General features: G+C 41.2%; 1 protein-coding gene across 2 annotated transcripts in view; it reads right to left on the reverse strand.

Annotated features, from left to right (window-relative positions):
• Gys2 (glycogen synthase 2) overlaps positions 1 to 15,591 on the reverse strand; it is a 53,377-nt gene that overhangs the window by 29,786 nt on the left and 8,000 nt on the right. The window contains exons 2-5 of one of the 2 annotated variants that reach the window (XM_029555238.1): positions 10,797 to 10,978; positions 8,058 to 8,249; positions 5,067 to 5,249; positions 3,117 to 3,182 (exon numbers count right to left, since the gene is read on the reverse strand). In XM_029555238.1, the coding sequence (XP_029411098.1) occupies positions 3,117 to 3,182; positions 5,067 to 5,249; positions 8,058 to 8,249; positions 10,797 to 10,978 (623 nt within the window). The remainder of the gene's footprint in view (positions 1 to 3,116; positions 3,183 to 5,066; positions 5,250 to 8,057; positions 8,250 to 10,796; positions 10,979 to 15,591) is intronic. The other variant, XM_008851597.2, reaches the window with a different exon arrangement.

The raw sequence follows: 15,591 nt of genomic DNA on the forward strand, positions 1-15,591 counted from the left end.
TGTATTAATTCAACTGTGAACCTAAAAATTTACAGCCAATTTTGAAAGAGATGCATCTTAGCTCTGGAAATTGTTATTAAATATGTCAATGCTGTTGTAATGAAATGCTTCTTCTAATTATGAGGTTATTAAATAAATAATTTAAAAAAATAAGGGTAAAAATTATTATTCTATTTTATGTGTGAGGGTATTGCTTGCATGTATGTAAGTGCACCCATGTCATGCAATGCCCATGGAGATCAGAAGAGGGAATCTGATCCTCTGGAACTGGAGTTATAGATGGTTGTTAGCTGCCTTGCAGATGCTGGGAACCAAACCTGGGTCCTCTGCAAGAACAGCCAGTGCTCTTAATTGCTTTGCCACCTCTCCAGCCCCCATTTCTTCTTCTAAACTGCTGTGCAACTTGCTACATAAATGGGGTTTTTACTTTGCTATAATCATAGAGAACTTTAAAGTTTTGACATTTTGGTTATAATTTTCCTTATCCCACATTTTATAAATATAAAGATAATTCTTTTCCCCAAGAATGTTATAATATTTCCCATAAATAATGAAAAAAACAATATTTTAAACTTGACAGTTAAAATATGGATATAACAGGATCAGGTCACTAGAGTCCCCGAAGGAGAATCTAGGAGTCTGGCCTTTGTCCTGCATGGAATGGACAATGGTCAGATGTGTTTAGAGATATGCTAAGGACATCGCTTATATTTAAGAAGAAATAATTCTGGAAAGAAGCATTAAATGTCCCCTATTCAAGTATATTTTGAGAATTTCAAATGAGATCATCATCACACATTTCAAAAAGTGCCTGGTGCCTGGTGCATGCTTCTTGACCGTAGCTGTCGTGATGATTGTTGCTGTTGTAGAGCACATTTCATGAGAGAAACAGCATGTAGTATGTAAACTTTTACAAACCAGAAGCTAGACTCAGTTGGCACACCTGTAATCCTAGTCCTTAGAAGGCTGAGGCAGGAAGATTGGTACAAGTTTGAGACCAGCCTGGGCTATAGAGTGAGACCATGTCTCAAACAAACAAAGGAGGAGAAGGGGGAGGGGGAGGGGGAGGGGGGGAAGATAGATTTTCAAAATGAATAATCTGGGACTGGAAAGATGGCTCAGCAGTTAAGAGCCCTGGCTGCTCTTGCAGAAGACCTAGGTTTGGTTCGCAGCGTCCGCGTGGTGGCTAACAACCATCCCAAACTCTAGCTCCAGGGGATCTGATACCCTTTTCTTACCGTGTAGGCACTGCAAGATATGGATGCACTTACATACATACAAGCAATACACTCATACACATAAAATAAAAATAATAAAATATAAAAATACTACCGAACAATCGTTTAGGGTTTCCTCCCTACTACCCCAAACAGCTGTCTTCAGTTTTCCGTCTAGAAAATCCTGCTGTAATTAAGAAAGAGGCCAAGACACGAGGAAAATAAAGCTCTTTGGAAAAAAAACAAAAAAACAGGGGGCTGGGTGAGGTGGCACACACCTTTAAACCCAGCACTTGGGAGACAGAGCAGGCAAATCTCAGTGATAGCCAGCCTGGTCTACATAGTGAGTTCTAGGCCAGCTGAGGCTACAGGGAGACCCTGTATCAAAAAAACCAAAAAAAAAAAAAAAAAGTTAAATTCTTATACTCTGTGTTTTCCCCAAGTTTGTGTGCCTGTGTCAGAACTTACTCAAATGGATTCTGGGTCCTGCATCCAAGACTAAATTATAGCTCAATCCTTAGATTGAACCCCTGAATATATTTGAGGTAAATAAATTGGTGATTTTACATATTACCTAAATCTAAGCCTAGTGTGAGCATGGGGATCCTGTTGTGAGATTGAATATGAATCTAACTCAAAGCCTATTCAAAATCTTTTTCAATTTTCAATTTTATTTGTGTGTGTGTGTGTGTGCGTGTGTGTGTGTGTGTGATCAAAGCCTAATTTTTTACTACTTGTTACCTACTAATAATTGGGAGAACAGTTTATTAGAATGACCGGGATTTGACTAAGCTTTACATACCTCAACCAGTGAAGGGTTTGAAATCTCTATCACACATATGTTCATCTAAGTGAGATGTATAATCATGATTGAAGACGGCATGGTATAAATGCTAACCTTTATCAAAAGGCTTAAGTTCTATCTGTATACTCAAATGCTTCTGTTCCTTAGAATAAAATAAGACTATGTAATATACATTATTGTCAGTATAGAAGATCCCTCGGCATTTTGAAGTGGAGTATTCCATGTGCCACTCTAAGATCAAAGTCTGCCCTTCTCAGAAACTACAGGTGCAGAGCTTAGCACAGACGGCTGGTTTGCCCTCATTAGTTGCCATTACCATATGCTATTTGGATATTTCTCTGGCCTCCTGGATTTTTGAACCCCTTGGTGACTTTATTTAAATCATGGATCTTAGGCATATGATGTGACCTTCAGGTTAGGCTGACATTTCCATAGGGCAACTCTTATTAGCAACACTGTTTTGCAAATGTCAGAGGTTTTCAGAAAGAATGTTCTTACACTAAATGCATTGGAGCTAGCAGAGTAAGCTTTCAGTGCCCCTCTATCATTCATATCACATGTACCCATGTACATACATAGCCTAATTCATAGACTCCTGGGACACTGAATGCTGGAAACATCTCTTAAAAATCAAGTTTCAGGGACTAGAGAGATGGCTCAGTGTTTAAGAGCACCCACTGCTCTTGCAAAGGACCCAGATTTGATTCTCAGCACACACATGGCAGTTAATACCATCTGTAATTCCAGTTCCAGGGGAATCTAATGCCTTCATCTGACTTCTGCAGGCATTGCACAACACGGGTGCACTTACATACATGCAAGCAATACACTCATATACATAAAATAAAAATAATAAATAAAATATTTTAAAAAATCAAGTTTTCCTACCAATATAGAAGCTTCTTAAAGTGTATACATATGCATCATTAAAAAGATTAAAATGAGTTATCCTATAACAAGGGGACATTGCTCTTTCTAGACATCATAGGGAATGAAAAAAAACAAAACAAAAACCTCAACGCCAGGAATGGACTCCCTCTCTAGAAGCTGTGGACCAGGGGGCCCATAAACCCTCAAACAATACTGATCATTACCCTGCTCTTGGTTACCGCCGGAACTGGATGGTAAGGCTCTGTTGCTGAAGACACTACATATGTGAGCTGTAGAATAAACAAGGAGAAATCAAGCCGATGCTGACGTCAGAGCCTCATTTCTACCGGCTAGCATCCATAGTGCCGGAAGGTGCTGTGCACAGTACTAAAAGGCTCTGTGAACCCTGCTGTGAATCCTGTGAACTACGAGACCTACAATAACAACTGGCCTGGCAGGATATGCCATCAGTGCAATAGTGGACAAGTTATGAAAGTAACCAACCACTCTTTAATTAGATTTAAGATCTGCTTCCTAGGATTGAACCCACATCTGATGTTGATATCTGGCTTAGGAACTTGAGGCTAGACAGGACACAGGACATAGGGGAGAACCTAGTTATCACATCAAACCAACTCTAAATGAATTGTTGCTATGCCCATAGATTAATGCATCTCTCATCTCTCATCAGAGAAGTTTCCTTATGCAGCAGATGGCGGTTAACACAGAAACCCATAACTGACCTCTTGTTCAGAGAAGAGGTTGCAGAGTGCTTATCCCTGAATAGGATACCTAGATCAAACTTCTACCTCCCAAGGCTCAGGGATCATTGTGGAAGAGGGGAAAGAAAGACTGTAAGAGCCAGAGGTGGTGGATGACCACAAGGAAACAGAGTTTTCCAGATAGCTGGTCAGTTACTCTTATGAACTCATAGCAATGGTGACAGCGTGCACAAGTTCATACAGGTTCAAACTAGATAAAATTCCAGCCTAGACATGAGGAAGTGGATAAGATGCTCCAATCCCATGTAAAGAGATTGGGACACTTGGTAGGTTAACTGGGTTCCACTGGATGGATCCACACTGCTGGACATTTGGGGACACACATTAAATTGTATAGGGATATTTTATATATATATATGTATAAAACAGAGTACATTAAGTTATGCGGGGGACGATAAGGGGAGGTGCAGGATAGGGGAGGGAATCTAAAGATTATCAAATTATAGTGTATGAAAATTTCAAAAATTCAGTTAAAAATAATACTACTAATGATATTGTTGACTTGATAATATAAAAGATGTTTCAGGACTGGAGAGATGGCTCCGCAGTTAAAAGCACTGGCAGCTCTTACAGAGGATCTGAGTGTGGTTCCAGCACCCACGTGGGGCTACTCATAACCACCTGTAACTCTGGCTCCAAGGGATTTAATATGTTCTTTTGACCTTTGCAAGCATGTGCAGCATGTGCGTGCGCGCACACACACACACACACACAGAGGAATATTTTTATTTAAAATTAATATAATAAAAATAAAGGATGCTTTTATTATTCTAATTTAACTGATAAAAAACTGAAGAAAGATAAAAAATGATTTGGGTTCACAGAATGGGGTAGTGTGTAAAATGGGAAACGTCGCTCATCAGACACCCACATCGCTGTGACATCTCCTCGCTTGACCCCACAAGTGCCCCATCTGTGCACTGGAAAAGTACGGAAAGAGGCTGACGATCTACCTAGAATGTTCTTCTAGTAAACCCTTCACTTGGAGAATAGAGGAAACAAGGAGCTAGATGCAGGTCTGACCACCTAGAATCCTTGTTATCCACCTGCCAATCATCTATCTGGGTGTGACTCCAGGGTCTTCATGGGAAGGAAGAGGAGCCCAGGCCTGAGTCCACATGGTGTCTCTCTCCTATCATGCCCTTCTGGATTTCATTCCCTCAAAGGGGTCACGGAACTGAGGCCTCTCGCCTCTACACTTCACTGCACTCTGTATAAAGTTAAACCCTGTCAACCTTCTGTCACCCCAGGGGACATTCATGAATTCTGACTAGCTAAAAGGGCATTTCTGACATATGGTTGACAGTTGAAATGTAAAGATCAATACTTTTTGTCATTGGGCTTCAGTGATCTGAAAACAAGCTAGACGGGGTGGCGGGGGGTGGGGGTTACCTTATCAAGCTGGTTGTAGAAATCAATGTTTGCTGCACACAGATACCGTCCAAGTAGTGTGGCGTGTGTTGTAAATACTGTGGCAATGGGAAGTTTCCTGGCTCGAGAAAGGATCAGCCCGGTTCCAGCCTGCCATTCATGGAATTGGGCAATGATGTGTTTACCGTCTGCATGGTCTGCCACCTACATCAGAAGAAAAGCCTTTAGAAAAGAGACTGGTGAAGCTTCGTCTTGACTGTTGTCCACTGTAGAAGGAGAGATGCAGAGATGGGAGGTCTGTAAATCACATCGCAAGTTAAAAGGGGCCCAACGTGAAGCACGCCTAGTCAGCAAGGGGAAGCGTTCTGTAGGGTTCAGTGACGTGTTCACCATGTTTTTATGTCTTAATCCTCCCTTTCAGTGATGCTTCAGATTTATTTTTGTGTAAACACGAGAATAAATACAAACATTAATAATACTGATGAATGTTAATAAATTAATTAGATGCACAGTCAACACTCAATGGGTAGATGAATCAATAACAAAAATAATGCTTTTGAAGAAATCGCTGAACATTGGAATCCATCTATCCATTGAGGCTTGTTTTCAAATAAATAAGTAGTTCTTTTTTTTTTTTTTTTTTTTTTTTTAAAACAGGGTCTCTGGTAGCCCCAGCTGGAACTCACTATGTAGACCAGGCTGGCCTGGATCTCACAGAGATCCACCTGCCTTTGCCTCCTGAGTTCTGGTGTGCACCGCCACACCCAGTGCTGAGTCCATGTTTTAAGTCTTATTTGGGCTTTCTCTTCCTTAAAGCCCAAAGCATTTTAACTGATATATTGTTATTCCAAGAATATGGAACCAGGGACAAAAATTCTAACAAGTTGTACAGGTTAAATAGCAGCTCACTGGAATGCTGAGGACTGGGTCTAATCCTATGCCAAATCACATCGGCATCGATAATCATCTTTGTCTTAAGGGTAACTTGTTTCCTTCACCCCCTTAAAACATTAACCTCTGGCTGGGGGTGTGGCTCAGTGATAGAGCCCTTGCTTAGCATGCTCAAGCCCTTGGCTCGATTCCCAGAACCACGCACCAAAAGAAGCACCTTGACCACACTCTCGCCATCAGCTGGTCACTTCCCAAGTTCATCTAGGAAGTTTGAAGGGTGAACCTCAGAGTGGACATCAACACCACAGGAAGATGCTAATCGCCCAAGTCCTCTCTCCAGACTCTTCAGCGTTCTGGGCTGCAGTGACAATCTGAGTCATCTACCAGTTCACAGATGGTCCAAATAAAGATTCATTGAGTACCACTGGCTTAGGCTAAACCCTCTGAAATGTTTTTTTTTTTTTTTGAGGTAGGGTCTCACTCTGTAGCCCAGGATGGCCTTGAATTTATGACAATCCTCCTGCCTCTGATTCAAAAAATGCCAGGATTACTGGCATAAGCCCCCTTGCCTGTCAATCCTCTGAAATCTAAACTACCTGATCTTCAAAATGGTCCTTATAGCTCTTAACAGTTTTCCAGAGGTGGCAATGCAGACAGGGCTAGCCTGGTCATCTTAGATTTTCTGTTTTATTTTGGATAAAATTGGGAATCTTCTTTTTATGTCTCTCCTTATTGCCTTAATAGGAAAGGGTAACACCCAGCTTCCTCCCCCACCACACCACACATCCACAGGCACCAAATATATGCACACACCAAACATACACACGTACACCAAGCACACACATATGCACACCAGACATTTGCATGCCAAACACACACACCAAACTCAAACATGCACACCATATATGCATGTACCTTGCACACTAAACACCTCCCCCAAACACACACATTCCAAACACACTAACACACCACACATAACATGCACAGCACATACACACTCACACCACTTGGTGACTGACCTCACCTTGGAGCCATGGCTCAGGGAGGAAGACTGTAGAGAAAGGACAGTGCTACAGGCCTGAATCACTGCCATCAGGATGGGTTTTTGTTGAAGCCCTCACCCATCTCCTCCTGTATGATCACCATCATGAAGCTCCCATCCACCTTCTCCTTTAATCCCAGTCAGCCCTTTATGGGTACTAGAGCAGAACCCCATCAGAAGGATGTGTTAAGGAGAACACCATCACAACACTTTGTCCTTAGCCCCTCTTCTTTGCTAGGGGCCTTGCTCCTTCACAATCAACTTTCAGGCTAGGTATAACCATCTGGAGGTGATGCAAAAAAATCCTAGTGCCAAGCTTTGAGGAGTTAAGAGAGTGACTCATTTCATAAAATATGGTTTCCGCTGTGCTTGCTTCTGTACAGCTTTGGAAATTCTACTGTAACAGACTCCTAAGTAACTTCTGAGATCACCTCAGCCCTTAGACAGTAAAAGAGAGATCAAAAAAGCACTCGTGTCCACACAGAGTGCAATGTTTCAAGCTCTCATCACTGCTGAGATTCTAGAATCTATGTGCATATTGCATGATGTAAGATGTTTCTTTTTCATGGCTCAGTGGTTAAGAGCACTGGCTGCTCTTACAGAGGACCTAGGTTCAATTCCCAGCACCCACATCGTGGCTAACAAGCTTCTGTAACTTCAGTTCCAGAGGAATTGACATCTTCTTCTGACCTGCATGGGCATTTCAAGATGCAGGTGCACTTATAATACATGCAGGCCATACACTCACACACATAAAAAATAAATAAAATAAAAATAAATGAAAAGATATTTCTTTTTTCTTATATATCCATCACATATCATCTAACTAGGCAATGCAATTGGATGTTTATACGCCTCATTCCAGTTAACTATTACATGACATATAGTAACAGATATTATTATTACTCTGTTCCAAACGCTGGCATTTAGTTGAATCCTATATATTTCCTTGGAATCCTCAAAAATATGATAATAACAATCAATAAAGGAATTCTCTCTAAATTCCTGGGTCATGGCTGGGCCATTAGTGTAGTATTCAGCCTTTTCTGTTGTGTTGCTATCCAATAACCTGTACATACCTCTTTTAAGAACCAGGCAGTTAAAGACCCAAATATGAGCATATCATTGGCTTCTCGGTCATGATGAGGGATGCCAACACCGCAGGCTTCCCAGAAGTCGCCCTTCCACCGATCCAGATTCTGTGCTGAAGAACCGATGTCAAAAAGCACCACATAGGGGCTCCCCTCTATCAGCCATCTTCCAAAATGCACCTGTCACGGGAAGAAAACAGCCATTTGTGCGCTAAGTAGCATAAAAGAGGAATGTGTATTTTCGCTTAGAGGGTGTAAACGTTATTTGGAGACCACTGTGGTTTGAATGTGGCATGGTCTGCAAATGCGCAAATATTTGAGCACTTGGTCCCCAGGTGGTGGTGTGGTTTGGGAAGATTATGAAGTTTTTAGGAGGTGGAGCATCATTGGAGGGTTTGAGTCACTCAGGGTAGAACTTGAGGTTTTAAAGCCAGGCCCCACTTCTTGTTAAGTCTCTCTTCCTGAGGGCAGATGCAGGATGACAGCCAGCCTCTGGATCTCACAGACTCTTATTGTTAAGATTTATTTATTTATTATTTATTTATTTATTTATTTATTGGTCTTTTTGAGACAGGGTCTCCCTGTACCCCCAGCTCTCCTGGAACTTACTATGTGCAACAGGCTGGTCTTGAACTCACAGAGATCTGTCTGCCTCTGCCTCCCAAATGCTGGGATTAAAGGCATGCAGCTGTACTTTTATTTTTATTCATGTATATCTGTGTGTATGCACATGTGAATGTATATGCCTGAGGGAGACAGAAGAGGGTGCTGAATCCCCTGGAACTGGAGTACAGGTGGTTGTGAGCTACCTGATATGGGTGTTCAGGAACCAAACTCGTCCCCTGCAAGAGCAGCAAGTATTCTTAAATGCTGATCCGTCCTCTAGTACCTCACAGACTCATAAATTGCACATTGTGTTCCCTAAACCTGGAGTGTGCCTCTTAGTCACCACTACTCACAGGTGTCAGGAGGCAGCAGTTCTCATATTTTACCCACAAGAAATTATTCCTATGTTAGTTTGAAAGTTACTATTTCTTAAATTTCATTGAAATTTTAAAAGACTTATTTGTTATGTGTAAATTGTGTTTTAGGACTTTTCTATTGCTGTGATGAAACATCATGATGAATAGTAACTTAGGGGAGAGTTATTTGGGCCTATGGGTTTGAGGAGAATGCACAATGGCAGGGGCAGAAAGCTGACAGCCACATCTGGAACCACAACATGAGAGACAGAGAGCAAACTGGACGCGGGCAAGACCGTGAACTCTCAACGCCTGCCCCCCAGTGACACATTTCCTCTGCATCGGTTTACTTCCTAAGGACTCCATGTCCTCGCAAACAGCACCACCAACTTGGGAAAAAGTGTTCAGTACTTGAGCCTGTGGGAGACATTTCTCATTCAAAACACCACGAATTATTTTTGAAACTTGTGCTATCCAAATACATTACCTTTCCTTTAAAATGAAACCTAATCACTTGGGTTTTTTCTTGACCTTCTCCTAGGCAACTTCCCTCACTATTTTTATTCTACACACACTCCAAAGTCGCTTTATCTTATTAGCATCAAAGAACTTTCACATCATCTGATTTAGCCCCCAACCCCCATACTCACACCTGTGTTCACAGCCTCATGCAAACTGGAGTTGTTCTTTCCCTGAATTCTCTGCAATATCCCACCTTAGCATCCTGTCTTGAGATCACAAGCTCCATATTCCCTTTCTCTTACTCTGTTTCTCCTTGTCCTACATGTGTGTGTGGGGGGGGTATCTGGCTGCATGTGTATGTGGAGATGTCTGGCTGCATGTGTGTGTGTGGAGGTGTCTGGCTGCATGTGTATGTGGAGATGTCTGGCTGCATGTGTGTGTGTGGAGGTGTCTGGCTGCATGTGTATGTGGAGATGTCTGGCTGCATGTGTGTGTGTGGAGGTGTCTGGATGCATGTGTGTGTGTGGAGGTATCTGGCTGCATGAGCGTGTACTTCTCCATTTCTCTTTTAGGCTTCAGTCTCCTAGAAGTCTCCCAACTTCTCTTTTATCATCACCTCCTTTTCTGGCATCATTTTGTTTCCCATCCATTTCATAAACCACAGTAGATCAACTTAACCCTTAATTCACTCACTCTCCAAATCACCTCCGATTACTGTGCCATCGTGCCCATTTTATAAAGCTGGACTAACCACCCTTGGCTCCCCGGCTGCTCAGCTTCCCACACTTTCACTCAGGATGCTGAACGCTGCTAGATAAAGTCAAAGTCAAGTATATATGTTACTAAGAATATACTGACTGCCCTTGAGGGAGGTCTAGAAATCTTTTCACATATCCCTTAAACGCTTTTTCAAATTCTCCTATTTCAACATTTGCCTCCTAAGTCTCACCTCCTAAGAGGTGTCTTTAATGCCCACTTCGCAAAGCTCAGCAAAGTTTTGGGCAAAACTCCTGAATTCAAGGACTTGCATCCATCCCTTACTTCCTGTTGAGCTTGCTTTGGACCCTCCCCTCTTCCCCATTCTTAATGAATTCCCGCTGTTCTTCATCACTCCCTTTATTTAGAGCTTTCAGCTCCTCCCCGCCTGCCAGATACTGTATTTCTTTTTGACACATAAATTGCTCATGTCTCACCTACACTTATCAAGGCCAATTTTCAAGACCACGTCCTTCTAAAGCCATTTTACTGTCTTTCCCTTCATATTGACTGGCTTACAGAGTGAAGTATCAATCAGAACCCTTACCTTGCAGCCATGCTCATTCATGGTGCTCACTGCCCTTCTGACAGCGTCGTTGACGGGCTCACACTGCTCAACTTGAGTCTTCATATTCGGCTCGAAATATGGGCCCACCAGAAAGTAATTTTCTCCCCATTCATCCGCTGTGGTTTTGGCTTTGGTTTGAATCACAGTGCAGATGCCTCCGACTGAAGAAGAAAGGGCTCTGTTATTGTTCCTGTTATTAGTTCAGGTGGTGGCAGAGGGATGTGCCCTCAACTCACCCGAGGCTCAATTCTCATCTTTTAAATGATGGTAAACTAGTGTTTATTTTAGTGAAAAAGAGATTAGAGCAGTAACACTAAAAGTGAGGCCTATGGGTTTGGGAATATAGCTCAGTGGTAGAGTGCTTACCTAGCACCGTTAAACCCCTAAGTTTGGTTTGATTCCCAGCAATACACACACACACACACACACACACACACGAGCCCTCATGAAAAAGGTGATATTTGCACAAGAAAAAAACCACTTAAAAGGGTGACTAGAAAGGGTGAAAAATTAGAAGGCAAATAGATACCATGGGGAAGAAATTTTTAGGTAGTATTGATGATTAAAGACCAGGCTATACGTTGGAGGCAGAGTATAGGTGGGTAGAATAATACATGTAAAAGGGATCAGTGTGAATCTGGATCCGCATGATGAACAGAGGCTGTCAAGAGACGATCTCCAGGCAACTGGGTAGGACACTGCGCATACCAGCCCTCAGCAGTAATCATGTATCAGAATACGAAAACAACCCAAGTCACTTTCTCCCTAATATTTGTCCTTGAACTGTAGGCAAAATATGACTTGGGAAATTCACAGACTCAGGAGGTGGTGAAACGTGGTCCTAGCCCTCAGCTTAACTAGAAAAAGCTACTTATCAACTGTGTATTGAAAAACATTCATTTTTCAATGCTGTTTCTCAGGTTTTGGGATATAGGCTTTTAAAATTACTGTAACATCTTAAATTTTTTAATTTCAGTCACAATGGTTTCAAGAAGTATTATTAATAGTCACAACAATGACCACAGTTGCCTTCTACAACTTTTTATTTAAATCTCAGTCAACTCAAAATATACTTAAAAAAAATTTTTTTAATTCATGTGTGGGCTGGAGAGGTGGCTCAGCAGTTAAGAGTGCTGACTGCTCTTGCAGAGGCCCCAGGTTCAATTCCCAGCACCCATATGGTGGCTAACAACTGTCCATAACTCCATCTCCAGGAAACCTGACACCATCTTCTGACTTCTGGGGGCATTGCATGACATGGGTGCACTTAAATACATGTAGTCAATACACTCATAGACAGAAAACTTAAAGAATAATAAATAAAATATTTTTAAATTTTTGTATGTACTAGTGTTTTGCCTGCATGCATGTAAGTTCACCTTGTATATGCAATGCCTGAAGAGGCCAGAAGAGGGTGTCAGATTCCCTGGAACTGGAGTTACTAACAGTTGTGAGCTGCCATGTGGATGCAAGAAACCAAACCTGGGTGCTGTGCAAGAGCAACCAGGGCTCTTAATGACCGAGCCATCTCTCCAGCCTCTCAAGCATGTTTTTATTTGCTAAAGAACTGAAGAAGAATGTAAACCCTTCTCTTTTAAAAAATTTTTTTTATTATTTTTATTTTATGAGTACAAGTGTACTGCCTGCATGCATGTGAGTGCACCTGTGCCATGCAATGCCGCGGACATCAGAAGAGGGCTTCAGATTCCCCTGGAACTGGAGTTAAAGACAGTTCATAGCCACCATGTGGGTGCTGGGAATTGAACCCAGGTCCTCTGCAAGAGCAGTCAGTGCTCTTAACCACTGAGCCATCTTCCCAGCCCCATACACTTCCTTTTTTGAGGCAGGGTCTCATGTAGCCCAGGTTGTCCTCAAACTTGCTACATACCTGAGGATGACCGTGAACATCTTATCCTCCTGCCTCCAACCCCAACTACGAGAATTACAGACATGCACCCCCATGCCCAGCATTTAAAATGCTTTATTGGAAGAAATAAATGATCTGATTTGGAAATTGCAATGCAAAGATAAATATAGCTAATTAATTTTCTATTTCTCTTCCCTAGCAGAGGCATTCACTCCTGACATGAACACGTCCCAGAGAGTCATAGAGGGTCTACAGAGCCCATGGCTGTTCTCTTCAGTCTATCAGGAATAAAAATATAAACTTTTGAGAAGTTGAGTACCTCTGTCCCTCCTCCATCTCCCTGTGCAGTTTCCTGCAGTGCGTCCTCTTGCTAGTCCAGAAACTCAACACCCCTTCAGCTTTCCTCCCCCCATATGTAGGTGCCAAGCAGTTTTCCCTGACATTTGCTTATTAACCACACTTTGCTCTAAACTTCTCTTTATCATGCTACAGTATAAGTGAGTACAACAGAGAGAGAAAGAGAGAGAGAGAGAGAGAGAGAGAGAGAGAGAGAGAGAGAGAGAGAGAGAGAGAGAGAGAGAGAGAGAGAGAGAGAGAGAGAGAGAGAGAGAGAGAGAGAGAGAGAGAGAGGGAGGGAGAAGGAAGGAAGGAAGGAAAGAAAGAAAGAAAGAAAGAAAGAAAGAAAGAAAGAAAGAAAGAAGCACTATACTTATTTCCAAATTTGGAATAAACCAAAAAGGTTCATAATACATATTTCTTAAGTCTGCAAATGAATGCTGTTCTAGTCTCACATTTTAAATACACATTCAATATTATTCCTGAATTATTGCTTTCACACAGTCACGGCCTTTGAATTTGGACTTCAGCTTCACCTTCAAACAAGTACTTTGTATTTTATTGATCTACAAGTTTCTGGAACAATGTGGAAGCTATATTTAGCATGAGGGCAAATTGTCAGGCCTTCCACAAGCAAGAAAATATGAGGTTCCTCTGTATTTAAAGCAATGAGGCAGTTAAAGCCCTTGCATCTAGAAGCTAGGCCAATTTTACTGAAAATCACTAATCCAAAGCATAAAGTATAGGTATCAGCCAAAATAAGGACAGATCTCTCATCTTTCTCATAGATAGATAGATAGATAGATAGATAGATAGATAGATAGATAGATAGATAGATGATAGATATAGATAGATGATGTCATATGTACATTTATATACACATGTAAATATATCATATAGATTACATTTACACTTTTATATGTATTTATTATACATGTCTACATAAATAAATTTGGGGTACTCTCACTATTTTTAAAGTATTCAAGTTACAGACTTTGGAAGTCATCTGACTGTTAAGTGTATATGTCTACTAATCTGACTCTCCTCTTCCAAGTCATAGCTGTGGATCAGAAATGATTGCAGTGAGAACAGATCTGGAACATTCTCTGAAACAGTCTTCTTCAATCTAGGAAAGTGATGAGGTATTCCCTGCGCAATGGTTGACAAACACCGTGTTCAAGGCCCTTTGCAGGTCTGTGACGCAAATCAAAGAAGCTGCATTCTTGGTAGTGGGGGCTGATACATTTTGAGCAAGCTCACATGCCCACCTGCCCTGTTTATTCCTACAATGGCTACTCCAATTATTTAATAAGAGAGTGGTTTATCCTTCTCTTATTGCCAAGTTGGGTGAAAAGAAAGCAAAGGGACTGACTGTGTTTGTCTGGACGCTGTATGCATGCCAGGCAAGGTTTTACACTGGTTTACCGTAGTCGCATCCATACCAGGCAGAGAAATCTCAACCCTCAGCTACTGTGTCATCCATGACTTATGCATCCTTGACCTCTATCTTTTAGTTCTTCTTTTCTCTTACATTGAAAACTAAAATCACAAAACCACTCAAACTGAAAGCCGGTACAATAAAGCATGATCCAACTTTCTCGTTTTATGGATACATGTCATAAAAATGTATTATTAGTAAGGTAATGCTTGCAGAACATTTATTAATTGCTAATCACTAATTTATACTTAGTATTTCTTGTAATTTTCACAGAAAATTTCACCACTATAGGTGGTGATGTTATCTTTATTTTATAAATGGGGAAACTGATACATAGACTTTGTGATGGACCCAATAACATAGGTACGGGTGGAGTTGGGATTCCAGTTCAATCTATGTATATAATATTTATCTGTGCATATAATGCAATATGTACATATAATGTAATATATACATTTATATGCCACATAAAATATAACATAGATATTCGTGATATGTATCACATATGTATGCATGTATATTATAGTTCAGGCCACAGACACTAAGATCATAATTCAATATAAGAAGCAACAAGCTGATGCTTCTTTAACAGTGACTGGGGGAAATAAGGAGAAAAATGAGTAGTTTCATATAAAAATAAGCTTCATTGGGTCTTGGAGGGGTGTGGTGATAGAATCCTTTCTGTTGTGTGTTCAGAAAATCTATCTGGAAAACAAGAGCTAAAAGAGATAGCATAGGTTTTATCTTAAAACATGTTTTTAAATTGTTGTTATTTGTTTATCTATTTATTTATTTATTTATTTTTGCATCTTTTTGAAACAGGGTCTCCCTGTAGCCCCAGCTATCCTGGAATTCACTATGTAGACCAGGCTGGCCTTGAACACAGAGATCTCCTGCCTCTGCCTTCCCAGTGCTGGGATTAAAGGCGTGTGCCATTTGTAGTTTTTTAAGAGTTCGCCACACTGCTTTCCATTAGTGATTGAACAACTTTACAGCCTCACCAGCAGTGGATGAGTGTTTCCCTTTCCCCACATCCTCTCCAACATTTCGTATCATTTGTTCTCTTGATCTTAGCCAGTCTGACTGGGGTAAGATGAAATCTTAAAGTGGTTTTAATTTGCATTTCCCTAATT

This window comes from Nannospalax galili, unplaced genomic scaffold (assembly GCF_000622305.1).
Source record: "Nannospalax galili isolate Female #2095 unplaced genomic scaffold, S.galili_v1.0 scaffold1086, whole genome shotgun sequence".
Lineage (NCBI taxonomy): Eukaryota > Metazoa > Chordata > Mammalia > Rodentia > Spalacidae > Nannospalax > Nannospalax galili.